At 46.8% G+C, this 21,884-nt stretch overlaps 1 protein-coding gene across 2 annotated transcripts in view; it reads right to left on the bottom strand.

Annotated features, from left to right (window-relative positions):
• Positions 1-21,884, bottom strand: part of NSMCE2 (NSE2 SUMO ligase component of SMC5/6 complex) — a 778,548-nt gene that overhangs the window by 682,089 nt on the left and 74,575 nt on the right. For both annotated transcript variants that reach the window (XM_086966207.1, XM_086966208.1), the window contains one exon: positions 2,468-2,619. In XM_086966207.1, the coding sequence (XP_086822333.1) occupies positions 2,468-2,606 (139 nt within the window). In that variant the 5' untranslated portion in view covers positions 2,607-2,619. The remainder of the gene's footprint in view (positions 1-2,467; positions 2,620-21,884) is intronic.

The following is a 21,884-nucleotide window of genomic DNA, read 5'->3' as shown; positions in this document are numbered from 1 at the left end:
CAGACATAGAGAAAGCCTTCGACACGTACAGCTGGCCATATCTTTTTGAGCATTTGCGACGTCTTAAGATAGGCCCTCGATCCCTATCATTCATACAACCTCTATACACAGACCTCACAGCATCAGTGCAGGTGGTAGGGTCGGTTTTTCCGTTCATTTTCTATTTAGTGAGGTACCCGTTAGGGACGTCCACCATCACCATATCCATTCACGCTAGCGATTGAGCCGCTGGTGGTGTGGGTCAGGACCGACGTACAGGTACGGGGATTCGAGGGGTCAAGAGAGGTCTCCAACTATATAGCACTGTATGATGACGATCTCCTGTTTTTCCTTACAGACCCCAATAGGACAGGCATGAGACTTTTCCAAATTATGCAGATATTCGTCAAGACCTTCGGCCTCTTTATGAATACCTGCAAATCGATCTTATGGCTATTCTGGGGAATGAGTGAATTGGGCGCATGGCCAAAGGCTCTGTCTGTTGCCACAGAGGAACTAACATACTTGGGTGTATTTCTGTCTGCATCCAGCACACTTCATGGGAAAAAAATCTTGCCCCATTGTGGAAGCAAGTCAAATAAGAGATGCGGTCCTGCTCGTATTTGCCTCTGTTCTTTTTGGGAAAATCCGCTATCTTCAAGATGGTATCTCTCCCCCGCCTTTACTATCAGATGCAGAACCATCCCTATCAGATACCGACCATGTGGTTTTGACACACAAATGCAATATTAGGACAGTTTCTTTAGGGAGGTAGCTTCGCTCGGGTGGCCTTGTGAACATGCTTCCAGTCCACAAGCTGTGGGGGGATAGCTCCTGCAGACATTCAATCAAACTATGCAGCATCCCATTATCTACTGCTAAATGAATGGTGGTACGGGGATAGGCGAGACCCAGCACATGCAGTGGAGCGCTGGTTGATGGGCGACACAATCCTCTACACACATCTGTATGTGGAGCCGGCGTTGGACCTTGCCACCGGCGACAAGGGTAGTATTCAGGGTCTGGAGGCAATCACTTCGTCCGATGGGATGGTGGGGCAGATTTACCGGGGAAACTCCCTTGTGGCACAACGGTCTTATGACCCGGCTGGCCACACTAGCCAGATTTAGAGGCTGGGAAGATATTGGTATATCCACGCTCGGGGTGGTCATGCGGGTTCAATCATTAAAGTCTTTCCAAGAGCTCCACAGAGAATATGACATGCCTCGCACACAGTTCTATAACTATCTCCAATTCCGGCAGGCCCTATCTACCTACATTTTGCAGATCGACACCCTCTCTGAATGTAATCCTACAGAGGGTAAGGTTTTCATGGGGGACCTCTGTGACCACAAATTCGCTAAGATATACCAATCTCTCATTACCAACAGCCCTAGCACATTAGAAACACTCAGAGAGGCTTGGCAAACAGACCTGGGCACGCTCCAGGACGATGACTGGACAGAGGCGCTGGAATCCCCGTGCAGGCAGCCATTGCCTCGCGACTGCGGCTTATTCAATAAAAATAACTGCACCTGGTATATTTCATCAGACACAAGCTCTGGAGGTCAGGTCTTATGGCATCTCTTATATACTTGCAATGTGGTAATACTGACGGCACCTTTTTACATATAATTAGGCAATGTGCGATACTCATCAGGTTCTGGAAGGGGGTCATGACATGTCTTCAGAGGTGCTGGGCCGGGATATTCCTATGTTGCAGAGACTGGCCCTACTACACATTTCAAAAGGGATTGGGGGCAATAGTTAAAAGCGTCCCCTACAGTTTCGGTGTCTTACATTGGTGAAACCAGACATCGCCCAATTGTGGAAGGCCACCTCACCTCCCTTTTTTCCATCCCTATTTAGGGGTTTGAAAAAGGGGTTGGACTCTTGCATGGGTATGAAGCTACCTATATTTAAAGCTAGGGGGTGTCCACAAAAACACCCCGAAATCTGGAAGAGATGGGCAGACTACTAAGTCCTCTATCTAGAGCCCCTCACTAAAACGAGAATAGGTACAGGAATAACGGGAAAACAGAAATAGGGAGGGAGGCGATCATATCATTATGTGATCCATTAACATCTAGGAAACAGTGGTGGGGGTACTAGCATCAGAATGTAGGGTAGACGTAGCACAACACGTTGCATCTTGGAATGCCAAGGTTTTATTTCACTTGGTTTCATTCATGCATAGCTTTGATAAAATGAATGTTGAAATTATAGATGTCTTGCAGAATTATGCCATTTGTACTCGGAAACCCGGTTGAACCAGACTGTATTTGGCTACTGACAAAATAAAGTATGTTCTTTAAAAAAATAAACTTTGATTAGAAAACTTTTTAGCGAGTCTTATAAATCTATTTATGGAAGCAACATTGTTTGTCAAACGGCAAGTGTTAAAACAACAGATTGAGAAGGGATTATGCATTCATTAGGAGAAAAAATACGGAATAGAAAAACAAATTAATTTCCATCTTCCACTTACTTTCCGTTTCTAAGAGATCAAGAGCCACATTCGTAGCAATTTCCATTCCAGCGTTGATGTAGGCCTGACAATTCTTTAGCGAGGAGATGGAAGAATCAACAGAGCTGAATGAAACTACCAAAGATGAACGCCCAGGCATCTTTAATTGTTACCTAGAAGTATTTAAAATAACATTTATAACTTTTACAGAAAAGCTTAATAGGGAGGATATGACTACAGACAGTGAATACTTCTATTTGGTATTCCTACATACTAGCTTTGTCAAAAAATTACATGTGTACTACAAGAAAGTGGTTTATTAATTGGGGTCGAAGGCAGGCCCCACAAGTAATATAGTGACCAACTGTTAGAGCCAACACAAGGTTTCAATAGTTTAAACTTGAGCTCAACCCCTAGTAGCTATGGCACAAAAACAGACAAACTAGAGAAAATGTGTAAAGCACAACGTGCTAAAACCGTTAAAAAGTCAAAAGTACAAGTCACAATTAAAATCCTACTCTAATTTATAAAAATAGAGAAACAAACATTTAAGAAACAAAAAGACACCAAACGAGATAAGTCCATATGGGACCTGAGATATGATGTTTTTAAGATACAAGAGAAAAAAGGCCAAGAAAAAATACTGTTCGCTTAGTTTCAGGCCTATCGTGATGGAGTGCAGATCGCATATGCCAAGACGGTCAAAGTTTTTAACTTCTGGGGCCATATTACAGATGGTGCCCCGGGGGAGCATCTGGCGTTTACGCCTGCTTTGCACTTTGGTATTATGGAAGGGGACGCAGACGCTTGTGCGTCCCCTTCTATATTACCGATAGAGCTGGCGCACTTAAATGAGGGAATTCCTTTGACTCTACGCCCGCACCATGTTACAGACACGGGCGCCGAGTCAAGGAAGCCCTCAGGAGACGCGCTGACAGTTCGCCATTCCAAAGGTGGCGCACCGTCAATGCACCTCCTGACAGCAGCACTCTGCAGACATCCCCTTGCAGGCGGGTGCAGGGACTCTCTAAATCCCTTTGATACTGCAGGCGGGTGGCGCCTGCTCTGTGAAAACACAGAGAGGCAGCTCCGTGTTTTCACACGAATGCGCTGCCCCCAGGGCAGCGCAAGTTCACGTCTGCCCTCGGGGTAGCGCATACACCATAATGGGGCGCAAACAGTGATAATGTGTAATACGGCCCCTGGATTAGTCTCTGAAATTATTTTTATAACCAATTTTATTGGAAACAAACATAAAAGACTAAAGACCAGCAGCATTTGAAGACATCGTTGTACAGTAAATACATGGCATTATTGCAGCATAAAGCAAACCCCATGAAAAGCTTAGACTATGTGAAAGGGCAGGGTAAACTCTGACAGCGATGCCGCACCTGCACAGGCGGAAAGTCAACCGCCAAGCACCCACACCCATTTGCCCCATACTTTGCGGTATTTTGCTGGACATCCCCATGCCTTATACAAGTGCCTCTCCTGCGCTGCACACCAATCCACCCCTCTGAGCCATCGTGACATGGCGGATGCGACTGGATTCAACCAGGTAGCCGTGATGTCCCTTTTGGCCACCATCATGGCTGTGTTCAGAAAGTGTTTGTCTGCTCTGGTGCCATCCAAACCATCAGTAACCCCCAGGAGCACATTCAGCATGTTATGGGGCACCTCCCAGCCCAAGACCTCAGTAAGTTCCTCAATCACAGAATCCCATAAGCATGCGATAACGGGGCAAAGCCATACCATATGGAAAAAATCCGCGTTTTGCAGGTTACAATGGGGACAAAGCACGTCTGCCCTGAGCCCCGCACTGTCGAGGCACATCGGTGTGAGGTAGGTGGCATGAGATACTATAGTTGGACTAAACGGATACTCGCGGAGGCTGTGACTGTCTTGGGCTTCATTAGGGCATCCCTCCAATCCTCATCATCTAGGGTCCCAAGCCATCCTTCCCACTGGTCTCTGATTCGGTGTAGTGCGGTGGGGGTATTGTTCGTGAGGGAGCAATAGATACGAGAAACCCCCTTTTTCCTAGGTTGCCCAGCATGATTTGAGCTTCAGGTGGGCTGTATTCAGGTAAGGAGGTACCCTCTGAGATGTGGGAGCGAAGGACGTGGCGCAGTTGCAGGTACTGGTAAAACTCTGAGGGGTGTAAAGAATATCGGGCTTGAAGGTCCTGAAAGGTACGCATATGATCACCTCCCCGTATGTCTCCAAGCTGCAAGACCCCAATGAGATCCCAGGATCTAAAGCCAAAAAAGTTGGCGACCTCCCGGAGCCAAGTGCCCTGCTACAGCGGGGTACATTGGGTAAGTTTGCATGACCAGTGGGTGTGGCGCAGAGAGGCCCGCCAGGCCAGGAGCACTCCCCGCGTCACGTCAGGCAGTCTCTGAAATTTAAGTGAAAGTTTCAGTTGGGCAAATCTGCATCTGACAAAACCCCTTCAAAGTTGGATATGTGTTGAGAGAGATAGCCAGATTAATTGCTGGTTTAGGTGGAAAAGGCTCAGAATAGAAAAAGTCACATTTCACGCCAGAGGAAGTACTCTCATTGGTTGAATACTTTTGGAACTTTCATCTAGTCATAGCTGCTATTTTCAGACTTAGGGCCCGATTTAATTCATGGCTGGCGGCCGCCAATCCGCCATGGGGATGGAGTAAATTACTCCACCCCCATGGTAGAGAGGCAGCCCATCTAATTTATAAATGACTGCCAAGCAAGCGGTCATTTATAAAAGCATTGACAGGAACCACTGTAGTGGCGGTTCCTGGCAATGGATATTACTCAGTGCTACAGGACTGCATCAAACTGAAAATGGGGCTGTATCTTATTTAATAACATAGCAAAGGGACAGGCGGTAACCCCTTCGATGGCAGAGGCGATTATTACAGTAATTCCAAAGCCGGGGAAGAAACCTCAACAATGCGCCTCATACAGACCGATTACCCTCCTAAATCTCGATGCCAAGCTTTACTCTGCTATCCTAGCGCCCCGTTTAGAAAACATAATGCCTGACATTATTCACCCAGACCAGTCTGCTTTTATAAAAGGGAGACAGACACATGACAACATCCGCAGGACTCCACATCTTATTGAAAAGCAAACAAGTTCAAAATACCAGCGACAGTACTGGGCTTAGATGCAGAGAAAGTCTTCGACAGAGTGGATTGGCATTTCTTGTTTCTCACTCTGGAAGGTTTTGACTTTGGGGATAAGAACATGCAAATGATTAAAGCCAACTATATAGACCCGCACTCCAGGGTACAGGTTAACGGGGTGAGTTTGGCGTTCTATGAGCTTGGTCGAGGCACAAGGCAGGGGTGCCCACCGTTATTTGCTTTGAGCATTGAGCAGCTTGTGGCCGACTCAGAGCGAATTCAGACATTCAGGAGATTAGATATGGGGGTGATAAGCAGAAGGTGTCGCTATTTGCAGATGGCATTCTGTTGACTTTCACATCTCCTAGATCGTCACTTCAAGCACTATAGTCAGAGTTGAAGGCGTTTGAGGGGATAGCGGTCTTCCGAGTTAATTTCTCAAAATCATCAATACTAAACCCAACACTGTCAGAGGGCCAAACACAGTTTAACATATTTGGGGATTCAGATTACCCCACGCATAGAAGGACTATTTCAGGCAAACTTCCCACCCTCAATCAGACAGATAAAACAGGAGCTACAATGCTGGAAACCCTTGTTTATATTATGGCTCGGGTGGATCTAGGCAGTCAAAAGGACCCTTCTCCCCAAGTTGTTATACTTGTTCCAGGCACTCCCAATAGCGCTGGATAAAGATTTTTTTTAAAGGGATTGGCTCAATGATACTACACTACTTTTGGCAGGATGGAAGAGCGCAGTTACCCTTTCATGTGCTAAGGAGACCTAGATTGGAGGGGTGGGAGTGGCGCTTCCAGACATCGGGCTCTATTATAAGGCAAAACAGTTAAGGGTAGTCACAGAATGGTCCATGCGGGAGTCGGACAAACACTGGCTCCTCATGGACCAGGGCCATCATTGGAAGGACAATTTGGGATGTGCTTTGGAAACCCAAAAAGGACAGATCCGCTAACGCATACTTAAGCACCAGGACTACTCTCAAGACTTGGGATGAGGTGAATAGGAACCTAGATTGGACCTCCTTTCCCTCCCCATGTACACTTTAATACAGACTTTCCGCCCAAGTTGAAGGAGGGTCCGTTTGATGCATGGGGAGAGGGAGGATGTAGGGTACTGTCAGATTTATTCCATAATTATGACATTCACACTTTTGAAAACTGTCAGTGTGACTTTGGGGTTCCAACCACTGAACACTTTCAGTACCAGCAAATTGAACATTGGGCATTACATCCACAGGTAATGGAGGCGGCAACTAGAGACCTGACCCCAATAGAAAGTTTTGTGCGGAAGGCTAGTGCTTCAAAGGGTACTACCTCTTTTTTTATACAAGCTATTGGTCTCCACTACAAATGCACCGCAGCCTAGATACAGATGTACCTGGGAACAGACCCTAGGAAGGGAAACAACAGATGGGGAATGGAAACACCTGTGGTCTGACATCACCAAATGTAACCACTTATCTTTGCTGGACAGGATGTGGTCTCCTGGGAGACTCTCGCCATATTTGGTGGGACTGCCCAAATTCCATAGACGCGATCCTCCTGGGTCTTAGGGACACCTCATTAGAGCACCAAACTAAGGCTGTGGTACTGTAAATTTGGACCCTGCTGTTCCACAGATATCGAGGTCCAACACTCGTGTTATAAAATACCGTCGTACCATGACGAATTTGGTATCTACGAACCGGTAATGATTAGGACATCATCCCTATGCATTTGCGTCATGATTAAATGATGCTAACACCCTCAAATCTTGATTTCCGTCTCGAACCCGCAGACTCCATTTTGTAAACGGCATCCATCTTATGACTTGCCCTCATATAGTCAATTGATTAAAACCGAGTTTGATCTGAAAGGACACGTCCACCATAGCTGACTTCCTCATGACCTGGCCGAGCTGACTCCACTGCCTCCAGCCAAGCCTGTTTGGGCAGCTCCTCGCCCAGTGGCCGAGCCAGATATCATCAAGGCACAACATGTCATAAACCCTTCACTACATACAGACCCTGTTTTCCATACACACACACACCTGTCCATGATTCTTGTTTATGACCCGTTTTATGATGGGAGGGTGCTCGACCTTATTGGCATTTCATCGATATCTGATGGGAGTTCTGGATCTGGCGGGGTAATCCATCACCAACTGGACATCTGAAATATGTGCTGACCAGCATGACTTCGCTCTTTGTATTATTGTGGAAATATTTGTATTGCCATATCATAAACTTAAGAATTCTTGCCTGCAGCTGTTATTTATGTATATAAGGAGAAGTCTGGTTCTGTAAAAACGAACAGTCTCCTGAGAACTTAGGCCCGTGCTGTTGTACTTCTAGGACACATGTTACTTGGTTGCAGCCAATAAAACTCGATCTCTGACTTCAACTAGAAGACTCTGTGTTTCTGTAAGTCCAGAACAGGGAGAACCTAGAGGTCTTCGGGTGTGGTCCCCTGGCACCACCGGGTCTCTAAAAACCCGGCACCTCAGTTGGCGCCCAACTCGAGGCGATATCAAGCGGTGACGGTCCAAGCCAGATGTTCGTGAGGAGCTTCGTGTGAAAATTCCCGAGGACGGCCAGCCACTTCAGCGACCCCTGCATGTGGACGTGGTTCCGAAGGTCTTTGCTGCGAGGTTCCCCGCGTCCCGACGGCTACGAAGGACTGCTGCCCTGACTATCGCCCTGCTTTGGACCCAGTGATCCTTGGTAGAGCGAAACGATAGACGAGTCTTCTAGTGACGTCACCGATCTTCAATACTCAGTTAAGTATAAGTGGAGCGTCTCCCAGTTCTTAGTTTGGTTCTTAGTCTTGGTATCCCAGAGATACGGTTTGTATTGGTACTTGCAAGCACCAAAACCGAGGGATTCGTGTATTCACGAAAATATCATAATTAGATAATCCCTTGAAGTTTGAAGCTAGACTAGTGAGCGAAGATGCCTGGTCTCAGCAGACTTGGAAACTTGTTTTGTCTTGGTTGTAGTAAGGACTCCCGATTAGAGGATTCGTGTCCGGTTCCTCCGATTGGAACTCCAACATATGAGTTATATATAAAGCACGGAGTAGGTCCTATCGCGTATAATGAGGTATGGATAAAATACACCCGCAAGGATGGTGTTCTAAAATGGCCCCAACATGGTAGTTTTGACTCAGAAATATTAGATAACCTCGAGGTCAAATTGTTCAAGAAGAAAGCCCGGCCGGCGATGTTTGACTCTTCCCGCTTATGGCGCAAAGAAGCCAAACAGAAAGAAATAAAATTAGCAAAGAAGAACAAAAGAGGTATGTCGATGGTACAAGCTGCCATCGCATACAGGGATAACGAGGAAGAGCAGGAAAGTGAACAAATGCTCAGAAGCAAGAAACTAGCAATAGATAAATGCTACCCGATGTTACCACATGGGGGACAAGATTCAAAGGGTACATCCGAGAAAGATCAACTAATGTCCCATTTATTGAACTCACCACCCCCATATACATCAAGTATTGTGGTACCCCCGAGACGTATTGTTATACCGCGCCCTGACGCACGAAAAGCAGCTCTTGCACAAGCACCAGCTCCTCTTCAGCTGGTTCCTACTTCTCCGGCGCAGCCTTCTCAAGGGCCGCCGCCTTTGCTCCATACTCCATCTACTTCTACAACTTTGCCTACCGCTCCAACTATTAACTATGATACTACGTTTGCTACTGCCTCAACTTCCTCTGCTGTTGCTTCGATTTCCTCTTTACATCAGCCTGTCTTTCCTGGCGCATCTGCCTCGCCGCAAGCTTCTCCTTCTGTCAGACAGAGAGTGACAAGTACTGTCACTGGTCTATTTTCGCCTTTCTTCGGGTCGCCTAAAACGACCCCTAAAACAGAACGTAGACAGTTGCGTAGTCAACTACCCGACTACGAGGAGAGAGAAGTGCTGAACGAGTTAGCACGCAAAAGGGTTACTGATACTGCAAGGTATGATGTTCAGTCTGTCATGAAAGTCTTCAGTCAGTGGGATTCGTCCACTCAGAGATATGTATTTGAGGAGATGTGCGTGTACCTCTGGGAAGATTTACAAGACAATGACCCAAAACGCAGAATGCAGGAACTAGCCCGTATGCGATTCAAATTTTACGAAGGCATGATTGTAGGTGCCGATGTTGAAAAAGCAATGGATCTGTTGTTATCTTATAGGAGTCAGGGAAACAGCTCTAGATCATTTAATGAGGATGATGTGTCTGGTAGGAAAAAGGCGCGACAGTACCCCATGAGAGAGGTTCCTCCAGTATGGAGGGAAGGTGATGCGAATGCACAACCACCTGTTCCACCGCATTTCCAGCGAGTATGGGTACATGTCCCCTGGAAAAGATCCGAAGTTTTAGCACTCAAACAGACATTACCTGATCCACGTAAAAACCCAGCAGGATATTACAAGGAGTTGTCACAGACTGCCAGCTCATGTATAATGAATTTAGCAGACATAGACATGTTATTTGGGAATGTTGTTCCGCATCCTTTATGGAGTAAAATTCGTCATGCGGATCACGATCAAGAACTAGGTGACTCATGGGCTAATATTACTGCTACTGATGCTAGACAAGTCAGTGGTTCTAAACCCGAGCCCTTAATAGCAGACCTTCCCGGTAGGATTATCGCGTACATGAAAACGTTGATGCCTGAATTACGTGTAAATTGGGACAAGCTATCTGCGTGCAAGCAAAAGAAAGATGAGAATGTGTCTGACTTTTTCACGAGATTTGAGGAGACTTTCACTGATCATAGTGGTCAGGACATGGCTACCGAGGGTGGCCAAAGATTGTTTGTAGACAAATTTGTACATAATCTGCTTCCTGAATTGTGCAATAAATTGAAAGATTCAGAGAGTGCTTGGGCTGTTTCCACGTCAGCGCAGATTTTAGCCACAGCCCAGTACTATGAAAATAGACGCAAAGACGAGCTAGATAAGTCAGACGAGAAGACTAAAGAACTAAAAACTAAAGTCCTTCTCCAACAAGCCTATCCGCCTCGCACTCCTAGTCAGCCTAACTATCAGCAACCTCAGCAGTATTCGAGAAACGCGCAAGGAAACAAGTTTTCCCACCAGCGTTCTCCGTATGGCCCGAATCAATGTGCATATTGCAAAGAAGAGGGCCATTTCAAAAGTAATTGTCAAGCTCTTGCGCGACGCTTAAGCGGTGTTTCCGGCGCAAGAGGTAGAGGTGTTCAACAGGCTCCTAGAGGTAGGGGCCGTGGAAATTTCTCCCAGAACACCACTTCTTTTCCGCCTCAGAATTCTATGAATAGCTTTGACCAACAGAAGAATGCGTCTTCCAGGTCAGCTCAGTACTATGCAGATGACTATTACGCAGAGAACGAGAATGAGGGTAATAGTTGCTAGGACAGCCATGGACAAAGAGAGGGAGTTGTTTCAGTTCCAGTAGATCAGAATGGACCTTATGTCGAGGTGATTACATCCGGAGTGTCGGAGCCATTTCTGCTGGATACTGGTGCTACAAAAAGTTCGATTATGCACTCAAATTCTTCCTGGCGCACCTTTGTCTGGCGAAATGAATGTTTCAGTAGGTTTTTCTGGCCCCCCTGTTAGGAACCCGATCTCCAATCCCATGCCCCTTTCTGTTGGCCCATGCGAATTAGAAGCACCCCTCATTCTTACAACAGGTTGTGGCGAAAATTTGTTAGGTTTGGATTTATTGAAGAGATTATATGCTACCTTGTACTGTTCTCCTTCGGGAGTACAACTTACGCTTGGTAAGAGAGTGATTTCCCCGATGTATTTGTCAAAAGAAAGAATTCCGACTGAGTTGTCATCTCTTCCAGATGTACTTTGGGCGAATGGTTCTAATGATGTGGGTCATTTGGAGATAGCACCGTATGTCATAACATTAAAAGCTAATGTCAGGTTACCACGCATTCCCCAATATAGAATATCGAACGAATGGGAAAAGGCTTTGTTAGCGATCGTCCACGATCTGATTGCGAAAAATGTCATCGAAGAAATAACAGGCAACATTTGTAACAGTCCTGTTTTGCCTGTCTTAAAGCGTACCGATCCTTCACAGCCCCCTGTGTACCGATTTGTGATTGATCTCAGGGAAGTGAATAAGATCGTTGTACCGCAGTTTCCAGTCGTTCCCGACATTACTGCCTTATTGACAATGGTTCCAGCTTCAGCCAATTGGTTTTCGGTGATTGACCTGAAGAACGCTTTCTTCAGCATCCCGATCGCCGAGGAGAGCAGAGATATCTTCGGCTTCAATCTAGGAGGACGAAGCTTCCGCTTTAAACGCGCTCCTCATGGCTACTGTGAGAGTCCATCAATATTCAGTCAGGCTCTGAAAACACAACTAGATACGCTTGTTCTACCTAGTGGCGCAACTCTGATCCAGTATGTAGACGATCTACTGATCGCTGCAGATACTGAAGAAATTTGCAAGCAAGCCACATTGTCATTGTTGCGTCATTTATGTGCCATGAAGCACAAAGTCTCGCTTTCCAAATAACAATTTTGCCGACAAGTAGTAACCTACTTAGGTCACATCTTATCGAAGGAGGGAAGGAGACTGACCCCAGAAAGAATACAGGCAATTGCAGAATTGAGTATCCCAAGGACACAAAGAGAAGTGCGTGCCTTCTTGGGCATTACATCGTACTGTAGACAATGGATACCGAACTTCTCACTGTTGGCCAAACCTTTGCTGGCATTAATGCGTAAAGACACACCCAATCCTTTGCCTTGGTCTGAAGATTGTCAGGCGAGTTTCCATGAGTTGCGTGAGGCATTATGTTCGGCTCCTGTGTTGGGCAACCCCGACTACAGCAAGCCGTTTACATTATACGTCCATGAGAAGGAAGGTTGCGCATTATCAGTCTTGACGCAGCACTTTGGGGACAAACAACGCCCATGTGCATATTTCTCCGCGACTCTAGATCCCGTAGCTAAGGCATTACCGAGTTGCTTGAGGGCCACTGCCGCAGCGGCTGTCTGTATTCGACAGTCCGCTGGGTTAGTCATGAATAATACCCTGACCGTTATGGTCCCACATGCAGTAGATATTTTACTAAACAGAACGAAGACACAACATCTGACTAGTACTCGACTGTCCAGCTATGAATTGACACTGCTAGCGAGTCACATTCACATAAAAAGGTGTGATACACTCAACCCCGCTACGTTATTACCTATTCCAGCAAAGACAGATGAGGTCGATAAACATGATTGCTGTTTTAGGACAGAGGAAGTGACAAAAGGGAGAGTAGACTTACAGGACAGGCCTCTCTCTGAATGTAATGATAATTTATGGGTTGATGGTTCATGTTTCAAGTTGCCGAATGGTGATACGACTGCAGCATATGCCGTGACGACATTACACACAATTGTAGAGACAGCTCGCATCCCCCACAATTCTGCACAAGCAGCAGAGTTAGTCGCACTCACAAGAGCATGTGTGTTGGCAAAAGGAAAACGAGTGAATGTGTACACTGATAGTCAGTACGCCTTTGGCATAGCCCACAGTTTTGGAAGATTGTGGCGTGAACGTGGGTTCCTGACGTCGCATGGTGCAAAGATTCAACACGGCCAGCTAGTACACGACCTTCTCGAGTCACTGACCTTGCCCCTACAGGTTGCGATCGTGAAGTGCAGCGCAGCGCGCACAGAAAGATCCGAGATGATGTTGGTCGAGGGAATGCATTTGCCGATGAGGTCGCGAAAGAGACTGCAAGGAACACAATGAGTCGGATGTATGTTGTAGGTCCTGCTAGATGGACCCCTGATGTGGGTATGTGTGAGGACACCATCGAGAGCGTGAAATCTATACAAGCTGACGCGACTGAGAAAGAGGTGAATGAATGGAGAGAAAGCAAGGGTAGATTAGATGCGAATGGTTATTGGGTCGAAATGTCAGAACATCAGCGATGGCTGTTACCTAACGCATATGTGCTCGCAGTGGTAACGATGGCCCATGGAATGGCACACATCAGTGTGAAAGGAATATGTAAGCTGTTGGCCCCAGTATGGCAGAATAGTGGTATTCCAAAATGTGCAGAGAATCTGATCAGAAATTGTATGGTGTGTTTGAAGCACAATCCCGGTAGAGGAACCCCAACCCCAGCTGGTCATTTTGCACCTCCAACGTATCCTATGTCCTTGTTGTCGTTTGCGCCTTCTCCAGGTGGGTAGAAGCATACCCCCTTAAGAACAACACTGCATTGTCAACTGCCAAAGCCCTTGTCAAAGAATTCTTCCCTAGATTCGGCATGCCTAGGATTGTCTGGAGTGATAATGGAAGTGAATTTGTGGGACGAGTAATGAAGAGAGTGTGCGAGTGTCTAGGCATCCGCCAGAAGTTCCATGCTGCAAACCACCCCCAATCGGCAGGCCTGGTAGAGTGCTATAATGGCACGTTAAAATTGAAACTGGCCAAAATCCAAGCCAGCACAGGTCTCAAGTGGCCAGACGCCCTGCCTTTAGCACTCCTGTCTACCAGGATGATTGTCCATTCTAGACTGGGACTTAGCCCACACGAGATCGTGTCCGGGCGCCCAGCAAATATATGGGGAGTACCGAGGCCAAGAAAGCTCAGTGAGATCGAGTACCCTGCACTGTTTGACTATTTGCACGAATTGACAACTAAACTACATGCTTTACATCAACAGGTCCACAGCTCCTCTCCACCGGCATCTTATGATCCAGGCCACGCTATCGAACCTGGCTCCTGGATCCTGATTCGCAACTTCAGGAGAACAAAGAACGAGGAGCCTCGCTGGACCGGACCTTTCCAGGTTTTACTGTCCACCCGCTCTGCAGTACGTGTCCACGGAAAGAAACATTGGGTGCACGGCGCCCATTGCAAAAGGGTCCCGTTGCCCCTTCCATACGACCGATGGGTCCAGCAAGGAGTCGCTGACTCCGAGACTGAGTTTATACCACGTTTTGTCCCCTTCAGCGATGCACGACTAAAAGGAACTGGTACCGACAAAGAGAGCGATTGTATTTTGCAAGAATCTGTGCCACCGTCGCTGCAGTTGGACACTACAGAACCTGAAACACTGTCTGAAGATCACACCGTGCCTGGAAAAGAACGATATAATCTGAGGTCAAGACCAAGGAACTGACACACTCGAACTAGTGCGATCTTCCCTTTTCCCATGAACTATTTTTTGATTCCACAGCTCTCTCGCCCAGGGAACTAGCGCATTTTTGATTTTCGAACCGCCATCCGGTTCTGCTGCTAAGGCCGCGGTTGAAGTCTGAGGAGTGCAGCCGGGGACGCCTAGGTCAACGGTTCTGGTCAGTCTGAGGGAATTACCCCGGACTGGTCAGAGCGCACATCTTGGCAGAAGCAACCTCCCACCGCGGGCAGCAACCAGAGGATGGAGTTTCCGAGGGTAGAGAGACCTGCTAGACACATGAACTTTGAAAAGAAAATATGTATTGTAATGGCAAAGAGACGATTTCTAGTAGTGAGCATCTCAATGTTGTGTAGTATAATAATGTTTTTAACTGGCTATGCTCTGTCCATTTTTCGAGTTCCATTCATACACAACACCCAGCTCACACCTCCTCCTACTGTTCCCACACACTCCTTTCACCCTTTACCTGAACACGAGTCTGCCAGAAGACTAGAATTCGTAAACAACTCATTTGTCCAACTCCTCCACCAGCACCAATCTGTGATGAACACTACGAACTGTTGGATATGCGGACTCATGCCACACACTACGGATAAGGGCATCCCTTACTTTGTCCTGCCATTTAGTTACTTCGGTTCTCTGTGGGCTTTCCAGACCATGTTCCGGTTTTCCCTTGAACCATACGTTCGAGGGGAGAACTTAAACAATAAGGCACTAGTGGCAGGAATCCGAAATATGAGTAGAGATATCGACACAGAGCCACTCCCAAAGATGAGTTTACACCATACAGAAGATGGAACATCACCAAGTATGGGATTTCCCTAAGTGAGAACCAGAAAATCAAAGAAATCCTCCCCAGTCTGGGTAGTACCCCACCGTGGTCACTTATGTCTGCAAAGTATTGGCAGGGATCCCAAAGCACAGTTGGGGAAGAGCATATGCACGGAAACATATGTGTTTGCCTCCCGAACTTCCCCTCCATTCCTGGCGGCTAAAGGCACCTATTTTGTCTGCCATGACAAAGCCTACACATGGTTGCCCTCTGACTTCTCGGGCACATGTTTCATCTCGTTTCTGCTGCCACCCACCTACACGGCCGGGGCAGATTACCACCGGACAAGGACAGTTAGGGGTGTCGTGAGTCAAGACGACACTGTGGGTCAAGAATTTGGAGACTTCGCAAAGGGTTTTCTGCCATTTTGGGGGCCTATGGTGAACAGCAGGAACATTCGACAATTGACGAGAATAGTTGAGTCCGCCGTGACTGAAACGGCCGGTGCCCTTAGCAACTTGACAGCTGAGCTTCAGTCGGATAGACTTATGACCCTTCAAAACCGGGTTGCCCTGGATGTCATACTTGCAGACCGTGGTGGTGTATGTAGAGTGATCCAATCTAGTTGCTGCATTTTCATCCCCGATAATGCTCCGACAGTGTACCAGGCCATCTCCAAGTTACACCAAATCTCTGATTCTCTTCGCATAGAAAAAGGAAATTGGTCTCTGCTAGGGTGGTTCTGGGAACTGATCTCTGCCTGGGGATGGAAAACTCTGATCTTCATTGGGATGATCTTAGCCGTTCTGTTTATGTTCTGCCTGTTTGTACAGTGCGCTCCTGCAATATGTGGCCTCTGCGCCACTTCATGTGTAAGGAAGCCTGTGTCAAGGGACGAACTGAGCAACAGAATGATGCTACAGCAGCATCTCCGTGAATTCATCAATACAGATTTGGACTCTGACTAGCGCGAGTTATTGCCTAATATGAGGGCAAAAGGAGGGTCTGTGGTACTGTAAATTTGGACCCTGCTGTTCCACAGATATCGAGGTCCAACACTCGTGTTATAAAATACCGTCGTACCATGACGAATTTGGTATCTACGAACCGGTAATGATTAGGACATCATCCCTATGCATTTGCGTCATGATTAAATGATGCTAACACCCTCAAATCTTGATTTCCGTCTCGAACCCGCAGACTCCATTTTGTAAACGGCATCCATCTTATGACTTGCCCTCATATAGTCAATTGATTAAAACCGAGTTTGATCTGAAAGGACACGTCCACCGTAGCTGACTTCCCCATGACCTGGCCGAGCTGACGCCACTGCCTCCAGCCAAGCCTGTTTGGGCAGCTCCTCGCCCAGTGGCCGAGCCAGATATCATCAAGGCACAACATGTCATAAACCCTTCACTACATACAGACCCTGTTTTCCATACACACACACACACCTGTCCATGATTCTTGTTTATGACCCGTTTTATGATGGGAGGGTGCTCGACCTTATTGGCATTTCATCGACATCTGATGGGAGTTCTGGATCTGGCGGGGTAATCCATCACCAACTGGACATCTGAAATATGTGCTGACCAGCATGACTTCGCTCTTTGTATTATTGTGGAAATATTTGTATTGCCATATCATAAACTTATGAATTCTTGCCTGCAGCTGTTATTTATGTATATAAGGAGAAGTCTGGTTCTGTAAAAACGAACAGTCTCCTAAGAACTTACGGCCCGTGCTGTCGTACTTCTAGGACACATGTTACTTGGTTGCAGCCAATAAAACTCGATCTCTGACTTCAACTAGAAGACTCTGTGTTTCTGTAAGTCCAGAACAGGGAGAACCTAGAGGTCTTCGGGTGTGGTCCCCTGGCACCACCAGGTCTCTAAAAACCCGGCACCTCAAGGCAGGCAAAGCAAACATGTGGGCGTGTTTGGGAGCAGCTAAGAAGACTATAGAGGCTAACTGGAAGGAGAAAGCAGCGCCAGTGCTGGCGCAACGGCACGCACATTTATGGTAAATACTCACAATGGAGCATATGTCTGAAATGTTCAGAGATGAATATAGGAATTTGGAGTATAAGTGATGTCTCCACTGGTGTTGTATCTTACAAAGGGGATCCCGCTGGCATATGTCCACCTACATTATGAGGGCTACACTTGTTTCAGTTTTAAGTCCCAAAACAGGGATAACACAGATGACACTTAGCAACAGCACAAATCTGAAACTGCACGAGAGGACTTCACTCCACCAGCCAGGTTAAAGTAGCAGCAGAGAAAGGCGGCTATTGCTTCTCCACCAAAGGGGAAGACAGTGGGGGGGGGGGGGGGGGGGGGGGGGGGCGGGGGGAGTTTTGGTTCCTAGTTACATGTATTTTGGAAAATCCAATTAATCTATGGCTAGTGATGTTGCGTGCTTATCTAGGATCCTGATCGATACTGTGACCTTATGCCCCTATTCGGCTATAAATCCATTTATTCCCTATATTGGCATAACCGTTCAAGTGCGATATTCAGAAACTCATCTCTGGCCTCACACGAACAGAGCCACATTCCAGAATAGTTTTCTCTGCCACTTCCTTTGCAACCAATTAGTGCAATGACAGAGCAGAAGTCACTATCTGAGATTCCTAGATTAACACTCCGAGTTTTTCAACAAGATAAAAACTCAGCAAACCTGGAAATCCCCGCTTGCTGTGTTTTGATTAGTAATGGAACTCTAATGAGCAACTGATAGCTATCACTTCCTAGTGACATCTTTAATTGACGTCTTATGTCCAGCAAACTTACGTCAAACCAGGCACCTGTCAGGTATAAATATTACCAACGTTGCCTTAAGCAATCGCCTGTTGCTGCAGCCTGTTAGTTGCTGAAGCTGATACTGCCAGCTATCTCGCTGCTGCTGAAGAAGCTGTCATGCTGATGACACCATAGCTGCTATCGCTATTGCTATCGCTGCCAACTAGCGAACGATGGTGTGGTGAACTTAGGAGCTGAACAGCCGTCCCCTTCGAAGAGCCCAGCAGATGCAAGCTGCCCGCGGACGCTGTCCCCCCTCCTTCTCCTCCTCGACGCGCTGAAGAGAGACGCTGTCTTTCTCCTGCAGAGAAATCCAGCTCCAGCGTTTCTGGTCTACCCTTGCGGGTGACTGGGATACCGAGTTTCCCTGAAGGAGATACCAGACCTCCATCATTCTATTCAGAGTGTAACACCTGGGGGTCTCGGGGTCGATACCGACACGGTAAATCAGGACACGACAAGACTCTAGGTTTGGTTCTTTATTGTAAGTAGTTACAATATACAGGAAAACAAGAATGTAACTAGTCACTGGTAACCTCCAGTCGGTATACGTTACCCTGTCCTCTGCATATACGCCGGTCCCGACGTATGCCAACGTAGGGCAGATAACACAGTAGCCGGCAATGCCACTCGATGAGTCTCGAGAGGCCCGTGGAAGTTAGCAGTTACTCACAGTGGAATCAGGGAGACACCCAGCCGGGGTCTCGACCAGTAGGGAGCAGCCGCTCGACCCTTTCTACAGAGGAGACAGGGAGACACCCAGCCGGGGTCTCTACCTGAAGGGAGCAGCCGCTCGACCTCTTCCCCTTTACAACGGGACGCGGCTTCACCTCCTGGTGATGCGTCACCGTTGTCCCAAAAACGCCCGAGGCTGGTGACGAGAGCAGCCGCTCTATCGTCCTTAGAAACTCTACAGCTGGTATGCGGCAAACACCTCCCGGTGTGCGTACCTGCTGGAGTCTCTCGTAGTTAGGGGACAGGCTGGGAGCTACGGCTCACACCAGCGTCTGCCCCTGAGTTGGATTCCCGACTCCTCAGAGTCAGCGGCGGTAAAGTTTACCGCGTCGGGTAACAATGGCAGGCTTCCTGACTCGTCCGAGTCAGAAGCGGCAAGAAAGCTTTCCTGACGGCTCAACGAGAAGAAACAGGGCAGAGTTACAAAGAGCGGCCCGGGGAGTCTCTCTCGACCCGCATCCGTCTCTGTTCTAGGAATCCTGTTGGGAAGTCTTCTCTCAGCTGGAGCGCCGGAACAGCTTGGTGGAAGGCCGTGTAGATACTGAATATCCGACACCTTTCCTTTACCAAGTACCGCCTTTATAGGCGTGTTGTAATTGCGTTATGCAACCACTACTCAGAGTTGCATAACGCTCCTCCCGCTTTGCCTTCTGGAAGTTGTAGTCCGCTGAAGTCGCGGATGTCTTTGTACCGTCGGTGCAGGGATTTCCTGACACAGAGGTATGGTGTTGACTAAACCCTTAGTGAGAATTCTTGAAGCAAACTTTGGCAAAACCAACTTAACTTAAAGCTACTTACTTACTCCCCTCCCAAGTATTAGGCTTAGGTCAGGTACACTGGGGTAGGCGTAGTTAGAAGCACCAGTTGAGTATTTTAGCCTAATGTATATATGAATGTATATATGTTTTATTACTTTTAAACCATTGTATGGCTAAGAAACCATATCAATGCTTTTACAGTATTATTTCGCAATACTTATCTCACTGTACGTACTTTTTATAATAACAAGTCTTGCAATTGTGGCAATACATTTCTCTTGTACGAGAAGAAAGACTGTTCAATAAATGTTAACCCTTTATTGACAAACGCCCGTCTCTCTATTCTCTACATATTGTGAAAGTAAACTGCACTAACCTGACTGAGTAAAATAACTGTCTATTGTTTCACACGACCCTAGAGATTGACTCTTGATCTGAGGAGCAAAGTTGTCATGTTGCACGGTTGTTGGAAAACTGAATCCCTTCTTGTCTGTGCCAGGGAAGCTGATCACTTCCTATTCAGTCAAGAAAGTTTCCAGTGACCTCTGAGCTAGTTGGTAACAACCCCAATTAAGTTTAGCATAGTCAGTAGAGGCCTGGAAGATCCGCACTTCTACGTCGATACTACTGTTTATGTTATTCCAATGCGCAGGGCCTAGTGGGAAACTAGGAACTACACTACATGGCGCCCAAACGTTTGGTAAGGCGATAAACTAACCAAAGACGTTAGATTAACTCAGTCGTGCATATTTCACACAGACCCCTTTCTCCCGTAAATACTCCATTAGACGTCTGGAGTGGGTGAAAGGTTAAAATCCGCCCATACTCAGTAGGAAGAGATTCATATGTAAAGCTCTGGTTTATTCAACGTTGAAGGATACAGTGTTCCAAAATATTGGGCACCTAATCTTGGTCTCCTTGGAGACCTACTCTGCAAAACCTGCATTTATACACTGCCAGGAGAAAACGGAACCACTGGGGCCGCAGCAGATGCGACTCAGCAGGGTCCCGAACACACAGACCCGGATGCAATTATCATCCCGGTCCACTTAAGAAAATCTATAACGTTAAAACTTATAGAAAACGGACTGACACCTCAAGGTGGTACAGTAATTTTCGTGATAGAGGCTCACGAATATCGGCAGACAGAGGTATTCTATTCATGGATAAACTTTCCAGCGGCAAGCGCTACAACAAAAGAGTTTCACTATTACAAAATAGAGGAACCTCCGGAAGAGTACGCTCCTTTCGAGGAGACTGAAATCCCACTAAAATTCCAAGAGCACCTGCTCTGGTTTAATGGCGCCCTAAAACATAATGATCATATTACCAGGCTCGGTCCACTAGGTAGACCAGGAGCAACGTGGCCGGTTCTAGCCGGCTACACACACCACATCCGGACATTCCAAAAATGTCAAAAGAAGAGCTGTTAGTACAGCTAAAAACACTTATAAAAATACATAGGCAATTAGTCCAATATGTAATGCGGACTGCAACAGTCCAACCAGCTGTTAATGTACCACAGCTGACCCCTCATCAGGGGAACACTAATAAAATTACACCACAGAACATACAGTCATGTCTTGGTAAAACACCCGTAAAACGGGAACAAATTCCTTTCTGGTTAGCACAGAAAATCACTCAAATAGAGGCAGTATTTCCTGATACTACCCCTATAGAGAAACACAGAATCTTGACAATCTGCCTTCATATGGGAATCGCACCACACGTAGAGGACTGTGACACTTGGGGTACAGTCTTTGCTTCCATTTACACAAAAACACACGGTGTTCCGTCTATGGCGGTAATACCGGATGTGCTAAAACAGATTCAAAATTAATACGGTCCAGAGCCCGCTTTAAGTCTTGGTATGAAATTACTGAAAGACTTCAAGCAGGTCTCGGCTATATTATTAGCCAACATAAAAGGAGAAGCAGCATCTGTGGCGATCCGCCAGAAGTTGAAGGAAACAGATATAAAAGATCAGCCAGTTGAGCTTGCCAAAATCATAGAAAAATGCTATGAAGAATTAGGTAGAGACAGCTTGGGTGGGAAACCAGTAAAGCCTCAACTGCTCGAAAATCCTGAAAAATTATTTATTAAAAATAGTTCAAACACTCCTAA

This window comes from Lissotriton vulgaris, chromosome 4_1 (assembly GCF_964263255.1).
Source record: "Lissotriton vulgaris chromosome 4_1, aLisVul1.2, whole genome shotgun sequence".
Lineage (NCBI taxonomy): Eukaryota > Metazoa > Chordata > Amphibia > Caudata > Salamandridae > Lissotriton > Lissotriton vulgaris.
Note: the sequence above shows the minus strand (reverse complement) of the source record. Positions and strands in the feature narration are given on the sequence as shown.